At 34.2% G+C, this 27,667-nt stretch overlaps 1 protein-coding gene across 1 annotated transcript in view; it reads left to right on the top strand.

Annotated features, from left to right (window-relative positions):
• Window positions 1-3,978: 3,978 nt before the first annotated feature.
• LOC147072777 (uncharacterized) overlaps window positions 3,979-27,667 on the top strand; it is a 99,499-nt gene continuing 75,810 nt past the window's right edge. The window contains exon 1 of the mRNA XM_085945708.1: window positions 3,979-4,027. Within this exon, the coding sequence (XP_085801834.1) occupies window positions 3,979-4,027 (49 nt within the window). The remainder of the gene's footprint in view (window positions 4,028-27,667) is intronic.

Below are 27,667 nucleotides of genomic sequence, written 5' to 3'. Positions count from 1 at the left end.
ATTACAAAATAAATAACAACCAATATAACAAAACAGCAGAAGATAAAGTATGTTTTTATAAAAATATTAAAGGAAAATGATGAAAACAATTACAAATTAACATATATTATTTAACATATCCACTAATAATACTTAGTTCAAAAAAAGAATCAATAATTGATTAATAATGGTTAAGAATGTTCAATTGGTAACAATTATTGTTACCAATTGAACATTCTTAACCATTAAATGCATAAGTACTCTAAAACTAAATTTGGTAGAGCATTTTAAACAAAACGAAAATATCATAGACTATAGATATATTTAGACGCCACCCGTTGCATTGCTAAATGAAGCTACGTGCCGTGCGTTTGGTTTGTGGGCGAGCGAACGCATTCGCTTACAAATGTTCGAGACCATAGACCATTTCGCTAGTGCTCGCCCAAAGTGCTCGCACTAGACGCTCAGAATTAAAATATAATTTTCTATTTTTTTTACGTTATATAGTATTTTTAAGCGGTAAAAATGCAACCATTAGGTAAAGATATCCATAATTTAAGATATTTTAAAGAAACACTAGGTCACTGATATTGAAATAAATAATAATATACAAATAAATTGTCACGAACATGTATCAACTTACCTACGAAACGTAATACCATATTCTTGCTTATCAGTACGGCTACCATATTTTAATACAACACGCAGAACCACCTTTCCTACTTAATTAACTAAAAATATATACCACTGACTTTATGTTTAACACAAAAAATAGCAAATTTAGCAACACGAACTCGCAGATTATCGATGCTACGTGAAGCGATTCACCACGATTTGCCAGCGATACTTTTGGAAACTGACTCAAAAATATGTAGACCTTTTATCTTACTCTAGCGCGTGTCGCAGAGATTATAAAGGTGCCGAATACTTTCTCACTCGCACTCATGAATCGTTTTTGTTCAGGCCTTGGAAAATATCTTTTAAGATCGTTATAGATCACTTTTGTAGCATCGCTGCGGAGTGAGAGAGGGGCGGTCACGGCGACAGAACCCTTGAGACTGTGTCATAATGGTACGAAGTGTCGCACTCTCTGGCGGAATCCGGAACACATGTCCCAGCCATCTAAAGCGTCTCTTCATGATCACCTCAATCACCGACGGATGCTGTGGCCACTCACGAACTCGAGTGTTTGTAACACGGTTGTACCAATGTACCTCTAAAATTCGGCGGAGCTCAAAAGCCGAGACCTTTAAAGCTTAGTAAGATGCCATGTCTCACAGCTATAGAGGAGCATAGGTAGCACGCACGCATTGAACAAACGACATTTGGTCCTCACAGAATACCGTCTTTCTTGATCTTCATACGGCCTCGAGTTAGCTGAATGCAAACCCGCCACACCCATGCGGATTCCAAGCTCACTGGAAGGACCACCATGGTCGGCAACCGTGGCATCTAAGTATTTGAAACTGATCACCAGCTCGACGGGCAGACCGACGCACATGGATTTATATCCTAGAGTTGTGAGAATAGAGTTATTCTAAGTATTTTAAAGTCATCAAAAAGTATTTTTATTCAAAAAACGTTCATATTATCAATTCTCTTATTATAACGTTGTTATATAAGTTTATTAGATTTATTTTTAAATACACGTGGCTTTTAAATGTATATCCCGTTTGATGTCCTTCTATAAATATATAATCCTTATTATGTTAGATCAAAGCTAATCCACTTCATTAAAACACCATACCAAAATAGTAACAGCAATATAATGAACCGCATATCTATTAGGTTTACGACTAATTCACGATCAAAGGGTACTAAAACAATTTCCCAGCGAATACACTGTCCGGCCGATCATTAAGATATCTTTGTTTACCCCGTACTCAGTCATTAGTAAAAGAGAGTATCTTTAACTCCCCCTTGTTTCCCCCTCTTGCACATTAAAGCTTCTCTAACTGCCCCCACGTTGATATATACTTCTCATTGATGTATCCAAACATCCCCATGTTACTTTATATTTCTTTCTCATTGATGTATCTCGACCTACCCTATCTCCACTCACTATCTCATTGATGTTCTAGAACTGCTCTCCAGTTCTCACTTACTTTCGTTTACCTTTTATAGTAGTGGTGGGAGTTGTCAAAGGGGTCAGCGGTCACAATGGTCCCTCAGAGATAATTAATTTAATGTTATGTAACTCATAGCACAAGCCACCGTAAATCAACAGCGGTAGACGTTTTCATATTAATTGATACCATTATGTATAAAATACAACGCGGAAATACTACGCCCGATAGTGTAAGTTGTACATAATATTTCATTTTAATTTATTGCTGCATATTTTGGAATATCTCGGACGGAGAATATTCTGGTATTGGTTGCGGTATAGATGTATTTGTAATTAAAGATTGGTAACATGTAATTTAATAAAAACTTTTTAATTTTATGTTTCTCAAACAATATAAATATAATTAATATATAACGCGGTTGTTTGTAAATATAAAATTAGACTGTCTATATCGGTGATAAACGCAGTATTTCCAACCCTAAAAAACTCATAATTCGTCATCAAAATAAGATAAGTACGCATAAAGATGTTCAAAATTTTCATTTTGTATAATGCTGGAGCCCAAAAGTATGCAAATGTAGCAAAAAAGAGCATTTCGGACATCTACTTCACATGCAAACATTCAATATTCTTTACAAAAATACTACGTCAAACTAAAACTTGCTTCAGTGATTTGTACAATGAAACCATAGAAAGCTACATCTGGAAAAACGTTCAACATGGATACGCTTGAAGATATCGAAGAAAACCCTTTTCTATAGAGAATAAACCTAAAGTGAAACAAGACCCTTCGTCCATTAACTTTTATTGAAACACCGTCTGTAGAGTTTCAAGGGTTTGTGGATGATGTTACATAGGAAAATGATACATCAATCTGGAACTAGATTCTGTAAATCTGATAGGAAAACGTTCAAACGTACAGATTATTTTATACTATTAAAAAAAACAGGTAAATATTAGTTAGATTTGTTACGTCACATTACCAATATTCCCCTCTATCCCTTTCGTCAAATATCAACACATTATTATATTAGAGCCCTATGCAGAATCCAAGATTTCGATCTTAAGGATAAGTTACCGAAAAGCATGACTTAACTATAGACTATACTGAGTATAGAGTTAAGGAATCCTTAACCATATACTGCATTTGTTATGAACACGCCCCCTTCTGTATTACCATTTACCACTGACAGCTGCTGTCAAAATAAATTCGCGTGTCTATAAAACAGTCCATACACACAAATTCATTTAATAATGTATCTCAATATGGATATTGGTAGTGTTAATTCGTTTGGCATGTACTTGCAGAAAATTATTTTACTTTTTATACGCCAGCCCGCAGAAATACAAGATGCCAGATGATAGAATGATACTTGACGCTAGTATTACCATGTTAAAAAAATATCCTGCGGTGCCAGTAGAATCACGTACAATGACTTATAACGGAAACATAAGAGTATTATAATTAAATATTAATATGTATTTATAGTTATTGCATTTATAAAGTGCAGTTGTCATATTTTTGTCATCGTTTAACAATTATAAAATAATTTACCTAAACTATACAAAGAAATTTTTTAAATATGGTATTATTTTCAACAGAAAAAACGAACGAAGCTTTAAGACGAGGTGAAACATTGACAACATGATCTTAACTAAGGACAATGTTTCTGCATAGTGTTTTGGCTAAGGAAATTTTAGTCATGACAAATGTTTCTGCATTCCGCCCTTATTCCTCACTCATTCGGGTATGTCGTCATATATGAACTACCTTCGGAGTGAGTAGTTTAATTAAAAAGGGGATGACAGTGGTGCAGGGTGGAGAGGAAAGGAATGGTTAAATATTTTTTGCTGTGGATGAAACTGACTGAAAAAACGATGAAAAAACGTATTCCATTTTGCGTATACAGCAGGTAGCTCAGAATAACAAGATGACCGCGCACGCCATTCGCGCCAAGTTTGCTTACTCGGCCGTAAATGGTAATGTGTTTTCCAACAGTTCCCTTCTTTGCCGACCGTGGCGGGTCGGGCCAGCTGATGAGTCGAGTCAGGTGCGCGAAACGTGAGACGCCTGTAATGGACGGGCCCCTTACAAAGTGACGGATGAAGGAAAAATTGATTGACTTTTGGCGTTTAGTTTGCCAACTCCGAAGACGTACCCCTGTTAAAGTTGTAATACGAAAGAACAAACGAAAAAAGTCCTACCTAGTTCAATTTAAATTTGCTTTTGAAATTTCCTATTTATATAGATGGTACGATTTGCATTCTGCTAAAATTATTCATATCTTAATAATAAGATAAAATTCGCCGTATAGACAATCTCAATGTTGTCATAGTAAAAAATAAACGGAGTAGAAAATGTAGATGTGTAAAGAAGGAAAAAAAGGAAGGGTGGTAACACGGTAAAGAAACAAATTAATTAATTGACTCTTAATATCGTAGATTGGTATCAAATATCTAACAATAGCGCTATCATTATTATGAGATATTTGATTGGTACGACTTGATACTTACATGCAGCTATTTGCTAACCTACTTCTATATCATTCAGAATTGTATTATATAAATATATACATTATAATAATATGATTGTATTTTTAATTCTATGTCTTTGTCTTATATTCCAGTGGTTTTTATTACGTATTTTTTATCTATTTTATTTAAACAAGAATTTTATCTCAATACTATACAGTCATATATTTACAATACATCAGTTAATGGTAAACTGTGATACGGCCGACTGTATATGTACAGATTTCTGGAAACGAAGGTAGAGTACTTATTGAGAAGATTGTTGTTTTATTAAAATTTATAATGAAATGTCAATTTTGATCTTCGATTTTCAACTGTTTCGAATCTTTTAAATTGGATTTTCTCAAAATTACAGAAACTTTTATTATGAAGTCAAATACGAATATGGCTACTAGTGTGGTAGTCTACGGTATAACCTTCGATTGTTGAATCGGGTCTGGTAAGAATATAATATTATACTTTTCTATTTGGTTTACGATAAGAACAAAATATGGTAGACGAGGATTGCGTCGGTTCATGTAATTTGACCACTTTTGGCCCGCTTTTATTTCTCTAATATTCTTTTTTTAATCGTGTCTTCAATATTGACTTTAACCCTATACGGACCTGACCCGTTTCACAAATAGGTTTTTAAATAGTGTTTTATTTAACGAGAAATGAATATTATCGAATTGCTCAGTCTATGAGGTCGATGCTCTGGGTCCAAATACACATTGAAAAAAAAACAACATGGGAATTTGTCAGAACCAAGATTGGAACTCGAGGCCCACGACCCGTTACCACTCAGCAATTGCAGGAGTATAATATATAATTAATAGTCTACAATACATATTTTCAATACGATTTTTTTTAACCATTTGGTTGTAGGCACTCATATAAAATATTATTAATAAACAGCTATTCTGCGTTCTTAATATTTTTGATGGATGAATCGTATGAGCTGTTTCTTGATTGATAGTTACAACTTACCGTCACATTAATAATTAGATGTATGTTTTTATCGCTAATATTATTATTATACGATGATTATACTTACAAAAAAAAACCTTGAACCGACTGTATTGTATTTTATCTAAAACAAAGGTGTCCAACCTTTTGATTTCCTTCGCCGAGTCACATTCAATGAAAAGTCTTCCGACCAAAATAATAATTCCACATTTTTTTTTAAATTCCGTCCCGAAGTTTAGTCGCTAGTTTTTTTGCTCTTCCTTTCAAAAATTAATTCTTCGGTACGATCAATTTTTATGTCTACCTTATTTTTCTCGAAAAACTAGGATTATCAATATTAAGGATAATAGGTAATATATAGGTTGACATAAGGGGTTGTGTTAACTCTAACACATACCAGATGTGCGCATATGCTGACGACATAGTCATAACCAGCCGATCCAAACAAAGACTGATCGACCATGCCACAACATTGAAAAAGGAAGCGGAAAAGCTTGGATTAGAAATAGACGCCTGCAAAACAAAATACATGGTATCCACACGAGAGCAGGGTCCATCTCGAAATATCTGTGTGGAGCAGCAGGTATGGGAAGAGGTTCAGAGCTTCACGTACCTGGGCTCTAACCTAAACACACTCAATAAAACAACAGAAGAGGTGAACATACGACTCATAGCTGCTAATAAGTGCTTCTACGCCTGTAAGGGTCTACTGAGTTCGAAAATCCTAAGCAAGAATAGCAAACTGCTTATCTACAAAACAGTTATTCGACCAGTAGCTACCTATGGCTGTGAGACATGGTGCCTCATTCAAAGGGAAGAACATAAACTGGCCATATTCGAAAGAAAGATCCTTAGGAGAATTTTCGGGCCCACATTGGAAAATGGAAGTTACAGGATAAAAATGAACCACGAGTTAGAAGAGTTAATAAAACATGAAACGGTGGTGAAATTTTGTCGATCCCAAAGACTAAGGTGGGCTGGACACGTCGAGAGAATGCCTGAGCACAGGACGGAAAAAATCATGACCAAGTGGATCCCACAGTGGAAACGGTCTAGGGGCAGACCAAAGAAGAGGTGGGCTGACTGTATCGAAGAGGACTGGAGAAAGATGGGGAGGGCTGGAGACTGGAGAGGAGCAGCCAGGGAAAGGAGCGTGTGGAGGACAATTGTAGAGGAGGCCAAATCCCGCCCCGAGATGTAGTGCCGAGAAAGAAGAAGAGAAGGTAATATATAGCTGAAACTTTGGTCTTGGGCCACATATGGACTAGGACCGTAGGTTGGACTCGCCTGCTCCAAAAGAATATTTAAATTTTCTCTTTAAATCATTTATTCAGCAAACTAAAAGTATTTTTTCTACTTTCATTTTATTAGTATTAATTTCACAGTGAAAGGCCAACAGTTAAACTATGTAGTTGAACAAATCGAAAATAATGTGAATTATACGTTTTTTTTTATTTTATAGTAATAATTCACATTTTGATAATAAACTATGATTCACATTGAGGTACTGTTACGTCCCCAAAAAGCGGATTAGTTTAAGTAAAATAGATTATCACTTTCACTAGTTTCTTTTAGGTTTTGTAATTACGTTTTTTAATAGTCTTTATACGTGTAAACGTATTATTTACGATTTTATGATTATAGGACTATGAGAATAGGACTCTGTTAAAGTCTCTTTTGTTTTGTCAGGAATAGCGAAAAGAGAGCGACAACTTCACAGGAGATATCAAATTGAAAGAGAAGAACTTTTGATAGATGTTGTGATTTATTGAACGGAGAAGAATTACAGTAATACAGGTATAACAATTAACAAAGAGCCAATTTACAATACAAGTGGTACAATGATGACAGTTGATAAAGAACTAACGAATTAATTACGTGTGCAATGGTACATATTATATTGAATGACTTAATATTCTAGAAACTTCTAATTATCAACACAAATAATATTATATTATTGTTTGCGGTTTTCTGGAAATAATTAGATCAATATTTTAATTGACAATATTATTGATATCAGAGAGGATGCTGTGGTAACAAGAGGAAGTTGCGGTTTCTCTAATTAGAATCTGTTATCTGCTTATTGATATTATGCATAACAGTACGATGGTTACTGATTATGTGACGGCAACACCTCTAAAAGCAGTAAAGTTCTTTTAATGACCATTTCATAATTTATTGTCATAAACTTGCAATAAGATAATTAATTCTCAGATATTTACTTTTACGTTGTAATGGCACTATATTAGTTTCAATAGTCCTCATATTATTCGTAATAACGTTAAATTTGTATGGAATTTAATAACGTGTTATGACAGATGAGTACGAATTTTGTTCATCAAGTAGTATAAACTTTATAGAGTTTTATGACTGATCAGTAAAGTTATCTAAACGACTTACAGAAAATGACAGTACATCTACCAACACTTAATTTAACAAGTTATGAAACTTGCAAAAGTGTATAAAGTACATATTATAATTATATTATAAGAAAATATGTTACTTCCACAATAATACCAGGCTTCTAACAACAGGTATTATTTTATTATGTTTATAAGTGGATTATGAAGTGGAGATAAAGGTGGTTGTTGTTTGGTTGTTTGGAGGAGAGTTTATTGATTGTTACAAGAATACACTGAATATAATAATAAGGATGATAATGTGAGATTATAATCGCGGGTAATGATGTACTGGTGAGATCGATTATATTAATTACCTGAAAGACTTGATTCGAGTGGAATGACGGTAGACTATGTAGAGTAAAGGACTCGTGACAATAGTAGTGCGTCTCGTGATGGACTCGATGAGTTGAGTGAGTATTCCTGCATTGTCCTTCCAATTTATGCAGTACAAATATTACAAGAGATATTGTCGCAATTAACAATCATAACAAACCTTCTCATCTAGTTATTACTAAGGCATTGTCCACTTGGCGCGTGTCTCGCCGCGATTCGCCGCAAGTGCTTGCGAACACCTCAATGAGGTCTCCTGTACCTCAACCGCGCGCGACAGTCGTCACGGCGCGAGTGCTTGTGGACGGTACAATGAGGTCACATGTACCTGAAATGCGAGCGAGTCAAAACGCGCCATGTGGATAAGGCCTAAAATCAGCAAGTAAACAAATATGGATGAATATATTATATTATTATGCATATCGAAATATTGAAACAAGTCTGCAATTCCATATTAAGATTCGCTTTATTATAAATAAATAATGTATATTAACCCTTCGTCTACTTTCTGGTGCATGTAGAGACATACGTGAATTTAAGTGATTTGTGCGGCATATAGATGTCGGTCGTTTAGTTGTCCAATTGTTTGGCATCGTCCAGTTGGAGTTCTTCAGTCGGCGGCGTCCAGTCGATGACGCTGATTCTCCCATTTCCACCTTGAGTTTTTTGTGTTATGTTTATACCGTTATGTTTCTGTTTCTAATATCAACGGGAAAGTATCGCGATAATAATAAATAACTTTTATTTAATAAATTTACTTCACCTATTAAAACGAAATAGACTTTAATACTTTTGAAAGAAGAACATCTTCATCCGCTGCGGATATAAATAACGTGGAGGTGACACGGTGTGAATAATCAATCAGCCCTTATCTGCGAGTATGAGCACGTGACACCTACGGAGCATAATATAGTGTAGGTATGAGAGGGTTTATTTTGAAAAAAGTTTTAATACTGTGAAAATGATGATTTTTTCGACACAAACATTAAAATTAGTTTCGATCAACAAATCTTTATAGAGGTATAGAAATCCAAATTAAATATCTATTTTCCGTAGTGTCATATTATAGCAGTAAGGAGTTGACCGCGATAATAAATTCCGATATCCGTTTTTCACTTAGTCAGTCATCATTTCAATGAAAATAATATTATTTTGATTGTATAATAATAGCGAATAATATTTAATCGAAAATGTCACTCGAATATATGTTTCAGGTCTGTTACTATCACAATCTCCGTATCGTCCCGCACAACATCTCATTGTACCGAGATGTGGACCTCGGATCCGTATCATAAGTTTAGTATGGTAACATAACTATTGTACCGACAACGCCACAAATAAAACTCGCTCCTGTATCCATCTTTGACTTCTTCATAATCATCCTCAACACCATGACCTACAACACGACGACGACTTCCACAATGGTAACTCAAATTGAACCCCACATTGATGACCCCACATCTTTCTTTTAAAATCATAGCGATAAGTTATAGTCCATTCGAATAAATAAATAACTTGTATGTTTTCATTGATTAGGCTCTTAGGGTCTAAGACCCCCTACCCCTTATTATATGCGTGCCTGTACACGAATGATTTTCTGTCATATAGTAGAGTTTACGCTTCATAACTTTTCATTCCGGCTCTAGGATAAAAATAATTTAATATATTCTTAAAATATTTTATTTTGACATATACCTATTATTATATATTTATTTATTTATTACTACATATATTAATACAAGTTTAGTCAATATCATTTGATCTAATTTTATGTGAGGTAATCAGACAATGAAACGCATCGCGTGCAGCGGCGGCTCCTCTAATACCATGCAAGTGCTACGCACTGCCTGCATTTTTGAAGACATCGCTCAACTTTTTATTGTTATTCATACGTGTATCACTCACTTCGCGAAGTAGAACATGTAGCAGTATTATGAACAAAACTCCATTCATGAGCGCAAAGCGATTGCGTCCAAATAGATTTTCAGTTTGCACAGGATTACAATGAGGCCATTGTATACTACTTAAACGGTGGTTGAATGTTTCGGTAATGGCGTTTTGTGTAGATTTTTTACACACTTTTAGATCGGCGCACGAAACGAAGGGCACTAGAAACAAAAACGCCAGTTTCTGTTTTATAACAATGTTGGCGAGTTAATTTTTAACAATTTTACAGTTAATATATTTAATGAATCACCAACATTTTACATAAATACAAACTGCTGCGTTTATTTCTTAACCACTCAAATACATTCAAAATAATAAAAAAAAAACACATCAGCGGTTATTTATTTGGCTGAAGCATTGTTTGCTGGGAGCGTAAAGCCATAAACTGTGACATTTTTATTTCTTTATCGATATTAAATCATTCTAGCTGTTCAAAAACTTTTTTGAGAAATAGTTTAAATAAACAAAGACATATTTAATTTACCTTCTGAGAAGTCGGTAAGAGAACATGGTAGCCTTCGATGATTGGGGTAATCATGAAAAGAAGCGTTACGACCTTCGTGGCTAGGATACGTGTTCTGGATGCCGCCAAAGAGTGTGACACTTCGTACCCTTATGGCACAGCCTCAAGAGTTCCGTCGCCATGGCCGGCCTTCCCTCACCCTGCAGCGGTGCCATAAAAGCGACCTACGTGCTGCAGGTTTGACATGGCGGGAGGCGCAAGAGTTGGCGATGGACTGAGGGAAGTGGCGCGAACTTGTGCTTGCCCTATGCCCCAATGATGGGTGGTGACAGGGTGAAAGAAGAAGATCTTCTCTTTATAGAAGGTAAACCATTGCGCACTACCGGAAAATGCTATTCTGAAGACCACCGGCCGCCACTGATCGCGTGTAATAAAAAGTGCAAAAAGTTATAAAACATAATATACTCTAAGACGAACTGAAACTATGAATTGCAACTATAAGTTGGTTCCACGATAGCGTGACTGTAATATCGACTATTGTGGTTTTGAATTGGAGTTAATGTTATATTATTAGAGTTTTTTCATTTATTTCTGTAATTGATAACTTGGCATGTGTGTGATAGAATTAAAATACAATACACTCGAATAAAATTAAAGATTGACCTGATTTTGTATTGGATTTGGGAGTGCCGACACGTTTACACTCCAGAACATCGGCCAAAATGGCAAAAACGGTTGCCGACCTTCGTCGAATATAGGCAGTAGTTGATTTTCTCTCACGAAATTCCCGCGCCTCTCATGAAATATGTATGATATCGAGTGGGAGAAGCGCCGGTTTTAGACCGACCGGTTATTTAGTGTCACTTAGGCCCTTGGATTGGATGTAACTTTACCTCGCTATTACGGCTAAAGTGTGTTCCGCGGTTGGTCGTTAGCTCTAATTAATAAACTATCGATGAACGATGGAATCTTTTCCTGAGAGGTAATTTGTATCAATTCGTAATATTAATAGAGGCCTCTTTATGAAGGTGAAATGATTATTTCGGTTCGAATTATTGAAGTATGAAGTAGCGTTTGGTTACTATTAATAATTTTATTATAAGTTCAAATTAGGCGATTGATGAAAGCCTGCCAGCTTTCATGTACCTACAACTTATTGTTAGTTGTATAATGTACACCAACAAAGCGAGTCCCTTCAAGCTTTCGCAAGTAACATATTCCAAGCTTAATTATCTATAAGTAGCATTATTTACAAGCTATATATCAATGTAATATAATATAGTACATCACTTCAATACATTAGAATTAATCAATCGTCAATAATAATTAAAGCAATTAGTTTCAAACACTATCACTTCCATTTCATCATCATCATCATCAGGCGGGGTCGATCCATTGCTGAATGGAGGTCTCCCCTAGCCATCTCCAATCTTATCGGTCCCAAGTTCATTAATGCAACGTACATCAACCGAACTTTATGAGTTCGTATATTCAACGGGTTTTAGGCGTTTAATGCCCCTCGGGTACCACCATTTGGATTCCAATCGCCGACCGACATGTCCAGTCCATTGCCATTTGATCTGCTTAGTGACCTATATCACATCCCGTGCTCTTGTCCATTGATTCCTGTTGTGATCTTTTCGCGTACCTATACTCGACATGCACCTTTCCATGTCACGTTGTGCTAATCGTAATATTTGTGTTTCACTTATGTTAAGAATACATGTTTCACATGCGTACGTGAGCGTTGGTAGCACACATTGGTTAAACACTTACGCTTTTATATATTTTTCTTGATTCTGATTATGTAGGAACATTTCCGTCTTATGTATAATATATTATATATCCATGAAATATTAAATTCAGCTTCGTTTGTTGGTTAAATATAATTAAGAATTAATTATAATAAATTGATATTATTTAAGTCGTTTATATAACCACGTTTTTCTTAGCTCGTATTCTTGTTTGTCCGGTGGTTGTTTATCCAGTACAAATCTTGCAATCGATTTTTAACTAACTTTACGACTAGCTAGACATTTGAAACTTTTAGAATATATCAGAACACGATGCCAATGCATTCTTTTAATACTTTTAGCCATATTTAAGTAGGATTGAATTCAATTTCAGTTAAATCTGTTTTGTATAAGAAGTTATTTCGGAAGAAATTCGTAATCCAATCCACTATTATTGGTTGCTAAGGGGGTGATCCTAGCAACTAAATTATTAATATATACGTGCGTTACTATAGAATTAAAAAAAAAAAGAACAAGATCAAGTTTTCAAAAAAAAATATCGTATAAAAGGATCAAAACGTTAGAAAATAGGTAGATGTTGAGCTAAGAGTAATAAATCATGAAAATCGGCATTGAAACCCTACCAATAAAATACAATAAAATTGTAGTTATCACGAATAACTTCAAGTAAATAAACCATCAAAATAAACACTCTTGAAGGTACTTTATTGTTGCTGAAAAATACGGATATTGTAATGTATTGCTTAATTCAATTATCTCAGAAATTAAATCGACGACATCTATGTTTTTTGTCTGATTAATATTGCGAAACGCACCATGATAAATCTGTTTTCGACAGTTTGAAGTTATTAATACTCGTAGTTTCATAAAAAAAATAAAATGTTTTTATTTCGGAAAAATGTTGAAGACTAAGTTATGATTAGATATGGGACGGATGATTTCATTGGTAAAGCACGTTAAGCGATTTAAGTAAATTTGAAGTCAATGGGCATAATGAGAATAAGTGAAAATACTATTGATAGTTGAAGCCTCTCATAATAAAAACCTATAAGTCCACATATTATGATAAAACTATTACAAAAAGTATATTTTTATTCTATTTTTTAAATTTTACACGTCATAACGATTAACAGAAACCGATTACTTATTTTAATATGATGTAAACAGACGTTCACACCTCCAATTTAATTTGTAAATGTAATGCAAATGAGGATTAATCAGCTAATAGAAATATGTATTATAACGTTTGGCACTTTCACGGTTGTTTGTTAAAACCAATTAGTAACGAATGACGCACAGAACCGAAATTTATCAGTAATATTGAAAAATCGAGATACCAGTTTTTGTTGTTTGGCTGTTCTCAAATTAGTATCATTTATTTAATTGTCATTTATTTTATGATTCACAGGCCGTCAGCAGTTTTTCATAACGCTGACTTGGTGAGAAAAGCAAAAAATAAGTCATTCATTAAATAATTATATTCTTTTGCATATAAAATTCACACATTCAAATTACTTCTCACAAGTAAGCACTTTTTCGCCTCAGTAACATTATATTAAAAAAAAATTTCGCCAAAAGCCTAAGATACTAATTGTGCTTTTATTTTAACCGTGTTGGGTTAAATAAAAAGGCTGGAACAATCGAACAAATGTCTCACTCGTAATACTCACTCGATCTTTTCACTTCGTAAACTCACTCCACATTGTAACTTGCTAGAGAACTTCGGACAATAATACCTACTTATTTGTTATATTTTACCATTGTATCACTGTATAGCTATACTTCTAACGAATTCGCAAATAACAATCGCAATCTACATCATCCTCAGACTTCGGTACTTCATTCCTCCATTGGTCATCCACCTCACCTACATAGGTACAAACCTTATATACCCAATGTGACGTAAATAAAACATTATTCATTAGGTAATAAGGTTAGTAAGATATGTCTTTGTGTATTTATAAAATTAAATTTTCTAAAGTAAAGTAATTTGCGACTAGATTAAAGTAAGTGAAAGAAGGAGAAGGTAATAAAAAATCAACAATGATTAAGTAAAACACCGTGGAAATTTTTTTTTTTAATAAAAAAGATACGTATTTAATAAAAGCGTACTTAATTATTTTTAGATAAAAAAACAGAGTTTTAATGAGCGTTTTTTGATACAAAAAAACATCGTAAACAATTTGCTTAAATCCAAAGGAACTTTAAAAGAATGTACAGAACGTTTTTTAATACCCGTTAAACATTCATATAGAATCACTGGAGACTATAATAGGTACGGAAATTTTCGTAAAATATGAACGAACCGCAGAAAAAACCCAGACAAAAACTTTGTTGAGTTTATTTTTAACGTCTTTGAACAGTTGCAATACTGGTGGATATAATATTTTGAACCTGATGTATACGAAGGACACAACTTGGAGTTATATTATTGTGTGTTAAGTAGTTGATAATGAGGGTTCTATAATATATAGGAAAGTGTAGGAAAATATGCCACACGAATATTAATGAATAGAAAACTAGAAAGACTGGAAAGACGCTGAATAAAACTATGAAGGAAGCTGAGCTCCATACTTATGAGTTGGGTTGTATAATAATATAATAAATTAAACAAAAACTATAATCACTTAATTCTGTAAACTAAATGAAACCCTATTGTAAAAAAATATACATATAATGAAAAGTTAACACTCTAGCTAACAATTTTTATATAGGTGGATGATAACGATTCAAGCTATAAGTAAAATTGTAAATCAGAGTGGTTATTCTTTGTTGTGTTTTATTTTCTTTGTAAAGTGACTTTCCAGTGTGTCTTAAGCGTAAAGTATTCGACCAATGAAATATGAACTCTAAATGTAAAAGCTGCCATACAGTGGTACCCAAGAGGTACTAGATTTCCAGCAGTCAATCGACCCCGGCCGACGACTATCATGATATAGCCAGATGGGAAAACAATAATTCGGAAGAGGAAAGTCGTCCATATTATGATGTTTCGACCAAATAAAAGATATTACGGGCTTAGTAGTCTCAATTGGATTCTTGGATGCAATCACTAGCAAATCATCATGATTTATTCTCTTAATAAATTAAAACAGCATCTGGTGACAAACGTACAGGTGTTTTCGAATGTTTATATTCAGGTCATATTGCAAGGATTTAGGGAACGCGGCACCCAAAAATCTTAATGTCAAACCCAGGAGAAAGAAGATAAATCAAAAAACCCACTTTCTGTCATCATAATGTGTCCTTACTTTTTACAGCTTAGAATTGCCAGGTGTAGATAGATATACATATAGTATTGTAGAGCTAACGATGGCGGATACGATTAAGTCAAAACCGATAAATAACGTGCTCGGAAATTTGTACGTATGCAGTTCGCCGTATCATAAATGTTGTATCGAAAATATATGGTCGTATATTACCATTCTTTGTTGTCTTTTTCTCTTTGTCGATTTTGTTGTCATCTCTTTAGGTCGTATCGTACTGAGATAATAACCGATATACTAATTATGTTAGGTAAGGTTAAGTTAGGTTCGTTTAGGTTATGTTTTCATTCTTGAATTCATAAATTTTGCCAAAATCGGATATGAAAATGCTCCACGAACAACGGGTATTTTTTTCATCTCGGTGCTATAGAGATGACCGTAACGTATGTATACGGGCGGCTCTCGTGGTGCATTGCGTAAGGCGTTGGCCTTCCACATGATAGTTCTGGGCTCGATTCCCGGTGAGGACATAATATTTATATGTTTTTCCCAAAGCCTGGGTGTTTGTGATTGTTCAAAATTACTAACAACCACCTTGTACGAAAAAGCAGAGACATGGTTATTAATAATTCTAAAAAAAACCTATGTATACGGTCATCTCTTTTCGATAAGAAAGCTCACGGCAAACTATGCTACGGTGAAATGTAATACGTAGGATTTACATGTAACCGATAAATCGTAGTTACAGCAAGTGAAAACCAACGTGGCGATTCATTCAAATTCTAGTATTTTGTTTTAAATTTTAATTAATAGTTTTTGAGCTATGTCAGTACTGCAGCACTGTGCATTTTGTTTGTCAAAGCTTGACCTGATTTTACAGGCACTTATGTGACGACAAAGAGAGTTTTTTTCCCGCTATTTTTGAAGATCGGACGCGTTTTTCCAACTGTTTGAACAGAAAGGACGAAATAATGTTGCGCGATCACGCGAGTCAACTCTCCCCACGTTTTGTTTTCATAACGTGATACGTTATTATGTAAATAAACATTTTCGTAATATGACACCATGTTTGTGTGACAGGACTGTTACGAATTTTCTAAAGGTCGACAAAAAGGCCAGGGAAAATATGTTGAAATAATAATGATAATATGTGAGATTTGTAACATTGTAAATTGTAACAACACCGGCTATAATGTAATCCTTTATGTCACTTAATTTAACCCGTCCCTTTTTTGGACCCGTGAACTTCTTTAGAGAGTTCGAGTTGGGTAAATTTGGACCTTTCATAAACAACTTATTATTATAACACTACATAAATTAAATGGTATATACTTAATAATGATATATTTTTTATCTGAAAGTTGGTATTAGAAGTGATTTATTCTGGAATTAGTACCGAGTAAATCACAATTTATTACAAAATACGAGCCTAGCTATCCACCATATTAAAATATTAATAAACATACTGTTTAAGAAGATTTGTTCATAGATAGTTCATCAACTAGTTATTTGGAAATCCTTACCAGCATGCTCCGATCCTTCACGTGGTCCAATGGAAGGGTGTATCTCAGCAATAAGACTCGATGGATGTCAATCATCAGAGATGTTTATTCGTCATGGTTTCAAAGTGCATGGTACATGGTGTAAAAATAAAAGGGAAAGAACTCAGGAGATTCGATCTGCAGTGAAGCAGTAGAAGATGAGTTTAGTTTGAACAAGTTGAATAATATTAGAATCATTTACAATATAATTATTATGAAATAGTAAGTAAGTAATATTGGTGACGCTTAGTTCATGTACAAGGGTTGATATTATGTATGTAAGTAACACAGCTAGATAGGGTGGATAAATTGGGGTTGATCAATAATATAATATTGAGTAGGTACATTAAAATAGTCGAAACCTCACCGATCGAATATTCTTAACAATGGTACATAATTAGCAACTTAGGGTGTCGATGAATTAATTAACAATAGACAATTTATTGTCATTGGGATGCTATCATAGAGAGGGGAGTTATGGATACATATCAAACTATTAGAGCTTTAACTATGGATCAAATCAATATTACTTAATAAAATTAAAGTACCTATCTGTCTGGTTGTCCGTTTCCGTTTGTTTGGTTATTACTCAAAAACTACTTCATAAATATTAATTACATTTACACAGCTTATACGTCATTATACTGTTAGAAGGTACCAATTTAGCATATTATCCTTTTAGTGCTCCAAATTTGAAATCCTTATACAACCTTCTGCCAAAATCATATTTTTTTCTTAATGATGTAATCAATCTAAAAACCTTTGTTGATAGATTCTTCATTGTCGGTTCGGGTTCCATATAGAAAAACGTGGGTGTCATATATTTACTTTTCGAAATATCTCTTTTGAGAGAAGTCTTTGTTTAGGATTCCTTTTGAATCATATCCTGGACGCAAATTGTTCCAATTTTGTAAGAAAGTCACCATACAATATCATCAAACTTTTAGATTAGATTTATATATTTTATACATAAATCTTCGTATTCCTTTTATTCAATTAAATATATTGCTAAAGGTCGAATTGCAAGTCAGTTTAAGTATTATTGTTGGTGTAGAAAATGCATTTTTCTTAATTCACAAATCACTTGGCTTATATTTCTTAGGGGGCAGAAATACATTTTTATCACGTCACGTGAACTTATAATATGTTAGAACCATCAGCAGATTCATAAAAACTGAAAACTTAAAAAAGCATTCAATAAATTATCTGTCATTTGTAGATCCATTCCAAACAAAAAAAAAAAACAAAGATACGTACACGTGACTCAAAAATGTGTAAACCTTCAGGAAAAAAAGTTCTATTATGCTGAGGTTGGTGGGGTTTGACGTGATATGAGTGGGGTGATTTCATTGTGATACATTATGTAATATACACATATTTTGACCTTGATTAGTTATACCCATATTTTATTACCCTGCACTTGCGTGTTGTGTCATGTCGTGACGTGACAATCGTGTGTTTCTGCTTTGATTGAAAAATAACCCTAAGACAAAACAAGTTTTTAGAATAAATAGCATAAATATTGAATAAATGAAATTGTATTAATATTATGTAGGTACATAAAATATTTCCACGGATAAACAACTGATATCTTTGTAATGGAAAGGTATTTTTAGATGAAGTATTCACACGACGGCTGAGTAGTTAACGCGTCACCTTCTAATGTGGTGAGTCCCGGTTTTGAATCCTGGATCTAGCAAAATTTACATGTTGTTTTGAAATATCTGTTTGAACCCAGAGTAAGGATATAATAAGTTGTAGAGGTTTTATCAAACTCAACAACAGTCATACTATTGTTTATGCTTATGTCTGGAGCATAGACAATGGTAGAAACGGATACGACCGAATCTCACAGTTTGCTTATTATTTTTTACCGCTAGACTGAGTTACTAGGGCGCTCCTGTCCGCTAAAATGTTAAGTTAAAAAAGGTTTTATGTGAAACCCTACATCCCTGCAGCTTCAAGGTAATATAAAGTGTAATGTAATTATTAATGTGCGACGAAATATAAGTCTTACCACAACGCCAAACAAGTATATCATAAATGTTGTAGATTTCAATATGTCACGTCACATACACGCACAGATGTAACCTTCTGTTCAAATAATAATTGATGTATACTTAACACCAAGTAACATACGAACATCATTTTATAAAGTTGAGTAAGTGGTTAATATCAATTTCCAGTAGAAACAAAAACAAATTATGAACTTCTTAGAATTTAACATGGTTAAAAATGCATACATTGTAAAAGTATATTTTTATTCCAATTTTTGTTTCGAGTTGTGATATGTTCAGGAATTGTTTTTAAAGAAGTTGACAACCCTGTTAAATGACCATCGTCTTAGCGTGCCAATCTTCATGGTAGATTGGTCATTTATTTTGGTACAGTTCGGTTATCAGGAATACAGCGGAAAACACATTTTGAAAATACCCGATATACTGGTTTATTTGTTAGTTTAGGTTAGGTTAGGTTAACCTAAAAAATAATCCAGTTTATCGGCTATTTTCAAAATGTGTTTCCCACTGTATTCCTGATAACCGAACAGTACCTTTATTTTTATTCTGTCATATTATGGTAATTCAACGAAGTAGTCATTAAAAACTGTCCAAATATACCAGCCCTTAAACTGTAATTGGCTTCATTTCAGTCGGAAGTCGTAACCGAACTTTATTTCTCCGTGAATAAATTCGAGAGTGAAAAACAATAGACCGTTTTTTCGGTCGACTTAATCTTTTAAAGCCATGTTAGTTAAAGATTTTCAGCAATAATAACACCGTGAAACTCGGCGACAGAAAATAATTGCCGACGGAAATTATAAGTGTAATTGCGTAACGACGTGAAGAATGGGGGTGTCAGGCAAAACGAGCTCGAAGAGGAAATTGGTTTTCGGTAGTCGATTAGCTGTCTGAACTGTTTTTCAGACGACTTTTTGAGAAGCACTGGTGTACATGCAAATTAAGTTTATTCACGAAGTTTAACATTTTTAAGCATAAAAGAATTTTCACCATAATTGTATTGGTCTTAAATTATATTATGGCACTTCACTCAGCAAACTGCGCGAGAGAAATATTTACATCTTTCGTAGGGAAACATGAGAAGAATTGTTCAGGATAGTAGGGAAATTCAGACATAACAATGAACTACACCTATTTACATTCACTTTATAAAAATTACACAATCACGCGGTAAATAATTTTAATTTTAATCTAGTTTTAAAAATTTATCGAAAATACTCCCTTCTTCTTATTCTTTCACCCTGTCATGTCCCAACATTGGGGCATAGGGCAAGCACAAGTTGGCGCCACTTCCCTCGGTCCATCGCCAACTCCTGCGCCTCCCGCCATGTCAGACCTGCATCACGTAGGTCGCTTTTGTAGCATCGCTGCAGGGTGAGGGAGGGCCGGCCACGGCGACGGAACCCTTGAGGCTGTGCCACAAGGGTACGAAGTGCCGCACTCTTTGGCGGCATCCTGAATACATGTCGCAGCCACGTAAATGTGATAACTTCAATCACCGAAGGCTGTTGTGTCTGCTCACGAACTCGGGTGTTTGTAACGCGGTCGTACCAATGTACCCCTAAGATTCGGCGGAGACATCGATTCTCAAAGCTCAAAAGCCGAGACTTTTGAAGCTTAGTAAGATGCCATGTCTCACAGCCATACAGGAGCACAGGTAGCACGCACGCGTTAAACACTCCCTAGAAAATTTTAAATAGATAGTGAAAAGCAACACATTGATTTTTTTAAATAAATAATGGCGTGAAACATCGAGATGAAAGTTGGGTACATAGACAAAGCAACGGACTTTAAACCAGAACGCGATTTTGTTTTTTAAGTCGCGAAGACACTATTGAATCACGTATAATCATCTATTCGAAAATCGAACAGCCTTCAAAATTCCTAACACGGAATCTGTACAAGACGTCTTCTTTTTTTAGTTAGAATTTTTAAATTATATTTGGTAATGCTTTATTGGCATTAATGGATATAAAAACGCACTATACCTAGTATTAAAAATGTCATCAAATTTTAATTAACACTATATGTTTGCGTTAAAGACAGTTAAAACCATTTAAGTAACATATCATTTCTTTCATTCGATCGTATGGTGGCATATATAGACACTAAGCTCTGTGTATATATGTAAATTACGTAAGGGTAAATATAGATCGTCGCTGTTTTGTGAATTCTTAAAATAGGGTCTGTTTAACTCACCCGGTAGACTTTAACTGTTCTCACTTGTCACTGTATATGGATATTGTATTTCTATTATGTAATTTTATTACTTGTTCTTTGAATGTATTCAATTAATAATGTTTGTGATATTTATTACTTATATAAGTATAAAAAAACAAATAATACACATCAATAATATCTTTGGATAAAGGTATCAGGAACATACATGGTTACAATAATTAGTCTTTATTAGTCTTTAGTTTTTCACCTGGAAAATTCTTCGTCGGATGCCTTTTTTACATACTATTTATTTAAAACTGTTTCATTTTTCACTTCTCCTTTTTAAATAATGTCTAAAATGAGTAACATAAATAGTGTATTTTGAGATAAGTAAATCTTGTTTCGCGATGTACACTGCACGAATAATAAGGTAATTATTAATAATTAATAATCTAAAGACATTTCACTATTTACCAAATGTATTTGTTGTCAATCTACTATATTCTATTTGATTGGCTCTCTCATATAAATATCTACTAAAATTTAGATCGGTTAACCATGTAAAATTATCCGGTTTTCGGTTATTTTTAAAATCTTCGGTTACCCGGTTAAACGGTTTCGATTTAACCCAGTTTGCAAGCTCTAAAATACAATTATGTTTTCGTTAATCACTATTGTGCGTCTGTGCCTCACATCATTTGATTATGATAGCGAAGTGATACCAGTCGTAATAGATTTTTTAGTAGTCACCTCGTAATTTTCTCCTTTTCATGTTTTGGGATCGTTAAACTGATCTTAAAACAATCTGAAATATCGATAAAGGAAGGAGGAAGAACACAACAAATTACGACAAAAAACAACCGTAAAAGACTCACACATTATAAAAACGAAATGAGAGTTTGCCAAAACATATAATTATTTGTACTCGCGACTCATAGTTTTAAAAGCGAACACTCGCTACATAGTATTTATTTCGAAATTTCTGCATAATATTGGTATAGTCTATTTTTTTACTTTGATTAACCTGTGATGTTTGCGACGAATACTGGGTGTGCGATGGTATGACTTTAAGAGCAACGAGGAGATAAGAGAACGCACCAAGCAGCCTCTCATCATGCTGAAAGTGAAGAGGCGACGTTGGACCTGGCTCGGCCACGTGCTGCGGTTGCCAGAAGAGAACTTCAACCTGGCTTGCCTATTCTTCAAGCCGACCGGATTCGGGCGTCCTGGAAGGCCGCTAAATACAATCTACAGAGTGTATACAGCGGAGCTACGGGATGCTGGTTTGACCTGGAACGAAGCAAGAAGACTGGCGAGCGACAGGGATTCTTGGAGGCGCCGCGTAGTGTCCTTACGCTCCAGTTAAGGGGCGGATATAGCAAAAGAAGAATCTGTGTTAGTTTTATATTATGGAACTAATCATTTAGTTTTACATTATAGTGATCATACACTGACTTCTACAAAAACCAGAATTTCATTGAAAAACCATTAGGTTATTGAAATTTGGACACATTATAAACCTTCACATCTGTGCGTACACAAAAACACAGCTTTGAAATTCAATGGTACGCCAAACGAAGAGAAAGAGCAGAAGATTGCGGTGGGAAAATATATTTTGCGGTTTGCGTATGAAATAAAATAATGACCCTTTATTCCAGCAAACAAACAAGCTTGGATTTTTGCTAGGTTGCGTACAGAGTAAGACGGAGCGGCGACGACAAGCGATGCGCACGCTACCGCTTTGTGATTTTCGTAGAACTAACAAAACCAAAAAAAGTGTGCTCGTGTTTAATGATTATGAGCATAATTTTTATACTTCATTTTATGTCATCAGTAGAATATGACCCATCATTATAAGTTATATTAAACATATTCAAAATGTCGTTCCCAAGCTTTGCCAATTACAAAATAATTAATAGTAATACTATTGGAATAATCGGCGCCACTGTGAACAAGTAGAAGATTGTTAATTTTTGACGAGTTCAAATACCTCATATAGAAAATTCATGTATTTTAATGGATATACTGAACATAGCAAATTGAGAAATAGCTAGCATGTATTTCTCGCAAAAATCTGTAAATACAACTGTTACTGTTTGTAATGTGGCCAAGTTTCACACCAGTGGGTCTATTCTATGCTTATCGACCGCTAAAGTGATAAAGTGATAAATATTATCAAACTTAGGGTAGGTTTGTATAAAAATATTAGCACTTATTGTAACAATTACACAAAGTTGGTTTTTATTGTTGCAATAAGTGCTATATTTTAACAGCACATATCTTGCTGCTGTTAAAATATCGCACTTATTGCAACAATAAAAACCAGCTTCGTGTAATTGTTACAATAAGTGCTAATATTTTGATCCAAACCTACCCTAAGTTTGATACTATTTATCAATTTAGTGTTCGATAAGTATAGAATAGACCCACTGATTATAAAGCGTTTACTACCTTAATACCACCACGATCACTGGATGGTTATGTGTCAGGCTTGTAATGTCGTGGGTCTCGAGTTCAAATCATGGGTCCGACATGGACTTAATAAGTTGAGCAAGTGGCTAACACTTATTTCTCACCAAAAATCTATGAATACAACCTTTACTTTGTGGAGGCCCATATAATATTTTTAGGGTCGAATATCGTAAATTAAAAAAAAAAAAACAGACAAGAGTACACAATGTGATATAAGTCGCTAAGCAGATGCATATCTTGTTTGCTATGTGGACAAATTCTGGATAAATGTAGTCATACAGTGGTTACTAAGGGGTATTGGACGACTACAGAGACGTACTAAAATCTGTTGGATCGATGAACTCATAAAGTTCACTGGATGTAAGTGGCACCAAAAAACTTACGGTCGAGATAAGTGGAAGGACATAGTGGAGGTGGTTCTCATGGTGTAGTGCGTAAAGCGCGTAAGGAGCTTCGGGTTTGATGCCCAGTGAGGACATAATATATTTATGAGATTTTCTCAAAGTCTGGGTGTTTGTGAGTGCTCCATTTCTATTAGTAAATACACTACTGTGATTGGGTCTCTGGGGTTGTTGTAGTGTTAAAAAATGTATAATATTCATATTATCCAGTAATGGATCTACCCTGGCTGATGGTAATTTATCTTCCATAAAGAATATACCATTCCATAAGACATTATTCTATTGTTGACATCAGTTACCAGTTTTATATATTCGATTTTGCCTTATTCTAAATCTCAAATTACATTGGCAGATTGCGTCTGGCCCGATCGTCTACTACGACTGTCAAACTCTATTCTCTATGGTTTTCAAGGATCGTGAGCGATCGGGACAAAAATGGAAAATTTTCTATAAGTCCGTCGTGCAATCCATTCATTAGCAAGCGAAGATTGGCAAAAACGTACAAAAATAGCCAAATATGCGCCCGCTGGCGAGCTACGCAAACGGTCGTTCATTCTACTGCTCGATTTCAACAACTGCAAGATGGCGAAATCTCAAAAAAATGTATGGACTAGTGCTGAGGTCCTCGTCGAATTAATACACACCAGTTGAAATATAGCCATACTCGCTACAATTAGTCTTAATCGATTGGCTTGGAGATTCAAGCTTGCCCAGTTATTCATGCTGTAAATTAACAATAAGTATACAAAACTTTCTATAAATGTCAAACGGCCGCGCAAATTTCAACAGATGCTCACTAGGTTTGACAGCTCAGTTTTTTTGATGTAAAATTGCGCGGAAATACGTTCAGTGTAGCCACCAATCTAAGAAATATCTAGTTTTTGGTGAACCTATATTTTTAATAAAGCAACACTATGTTTATTTTAAACCAATCAAAAGCAAGGACCAACGCGATTGAATCGTTGCGTGTAATTGCAAATAGTGTTAAAACATTGGCTACGATGGTTGTTGGATCGGGTTGAGTCTGCGCGTCTGTCAATGTAATTAAGCCTTATGAGCACAAGAAATAGCCACATCGCTTACTTTCACCGCATCGGTTTATACTGAGCGCATTATTATATGAGCATCTGGATATATTTCTATGAAGTATGTTTGACTTTATATGACTGGGTAAAATGTTATGCTGATACTTCAATAATAAAGTACGATGAAAGGAAAATTATTGAAGAACGGTAAAGTGGTTAGGCCGGGCCATCAAAATAAATTGACCAATGAATCTCGGAAATGTATTATTCGGTTTACTTTTTCATACAACCATCATGCGAATACATATTTATTCACTAAAGGTCACAGACCTTTACAGCATGTGATGCATGTTAGGACTGCGATCGGGTGTATATTGGACAGACCTATGTAAATTTTAATTTAAACTTTACAAAACCAAACTTATAATATATGCCTGAAACGTGTTAGTTTTTTTGAAATATTAAAATCAAAATCATTGAGAGTAATTAACTATTTGTTATCTAAATTTAAATATTAATAACATACCTATAACTTTTGTACCCACATTAGAAATTCTGCTTAAAAAACTTAACTTTTGGTTCCTGGGAAACTTGATTGAATCAAAAATATGCCGGTGTCACGTCATAAATTATGTTGGCCTACTTGAATTTATTAATGTTTTCATTAGTTTTCCCGTTTGGTAGGAAAAATTAGAGTAGTCGATTCTGATGCCGTGATAGGTGTTTATTACACGTCTGTGAAATTGGCATTATTGTCTTTTAAATGGGTATTTGAATCGAGAACACACTAGGTCAGTGGTCGGCAATCTACTACCCGCGGGTAATAGTATTACCCACTACAACATTTTGAGTTACCCGCCAAGAAAATATGATAATATTTTTTTCAAATTAGTTATGGAATAAATAATCTAGAATTAGAATACATTGAATTCAAATGTTCACTTCTATAGACAAATAAATTCAAAGATCTTAGCCAGCATCTTGAAAACATAGAACATGATCACATGAATGCAAGCAATATCATCAATCATCATGCTGGGCGTCATTACTACAAACATTTTCATGCTTAAAAAATCCATTTGCATTTGGTTCAACATATTCTTGTTAGCAAACATTTTCTCAAATTAAATGTGTCTAGAATACTCTGCAAAATCAATTATCACCAGAGAGTCTTGATTACTGTGTTCAACTTATGACAACAGTACGTATTCGCCAAAAAATGTTGAAAAACTTACAAAAAAAAATCAAAACCAAGGATAAAAATACTAAATTTTGTTGCTTGTATACTTACATATATTTATTTTGTATTTTTATAAAACTAAATTTTTTTTTAAAAATACTAAATTTTGTTTAAGACTTCTACCCACTAACCAAATAAATTTTTCAAATTTGATTTTTTTATCCAGTCTTTCAAAACTTGCCGACCACTGCACTAGGTTGAATAAATGACTAATACTTATTTATCGTAAAAATCTATTAACAAACCTCCACAGATGGGGGCCAATATGCCCACTGGATTTTTCTTCTTCTTCATTGTGACGGGTTTCAATGAGTATAAGCAGAAGTTAGCAAAGTTAATATTGTTATCTATAGATTGTAAGATCTCGCTTAACCTTCATTTTAGTGGCAATGAGAATTAGCACCGCACTAGCAGGTTTGGTCATCAGAAAACCCCCATTTCATCACATAATTGTCTTGAGTGCGCCTTGTCATAATTCTCATTCTATTTAGAGTTTTCTATGATCAGTACTTTGGCACTGTGTCTTGTATAAGGGATTGAGAGGGGGGGGGGGAGATTTTGTAAGTGTATGCCATTATTTGAGACCCTAAGAGGTCGCATTGTCTTCCTATGTGGATATCCGGTATCGCGTATGGTTATTGGCAAGTTCCTCGTGTCACATTTTTGGTACAGATCCACTAAATTGTACAGTCATTGAAAATGGCGCTACAATTAACAATTACTTAAATATATAATTTGTAAAGTTCACTACATGTAAAAATAAATGAATTTAAATTTGATTATTATAATAACCGATTCCGTCATACATTTATTACATTGTTGATAAATTAAATCCTTTTATATTTAATTGCTAAGATTTGTTTAGTGCAAGCATAGAGTTTGTTGGTGGTGTTTTTGAAACTTATTATAATTTTTTCTATTGGACTAACATAAGATTATGTTAAAAAAATCCGTTTTGTCACTTCGGTGGCATATTACTGAGTATTTGTGGCATCATTTTCGAAAAAGAGAAGATATTAAAAGACTGCGAATTATTTTATAAATAAATCAAAAGACAAAATAGCTATTTAAATAGATAATTACATATTAATAAGATATCATAATATACTACTTAATAAAATAATATTGCTCTTTTTATTTCTTCAATATTTTAACGAAAACATTTGATAGTTTATTTGATA

The sequence above is a fragment of the Rhyacophila brunnea genome, unplaced genomic scaffold, assembly GCF_057557595.1.
Source record: "Rhyacophila brunnea isolate RB1 unplaced genomic scaffold, BYU_Rbru_1.0 scaffold_19, whole genome shotgun sequence".
Lineage (NCBI taxonomy): Eukaryota > Metazoa > Arthropoda > Insecta > Trichoptera > Rhyacophilidae > Rhyacophila > Rhyacophila brunnea.
Note: the sequence above shows the minus strand (reverse complement) of the source record. Positions and strands in the feature narration are given on the sequence as shown.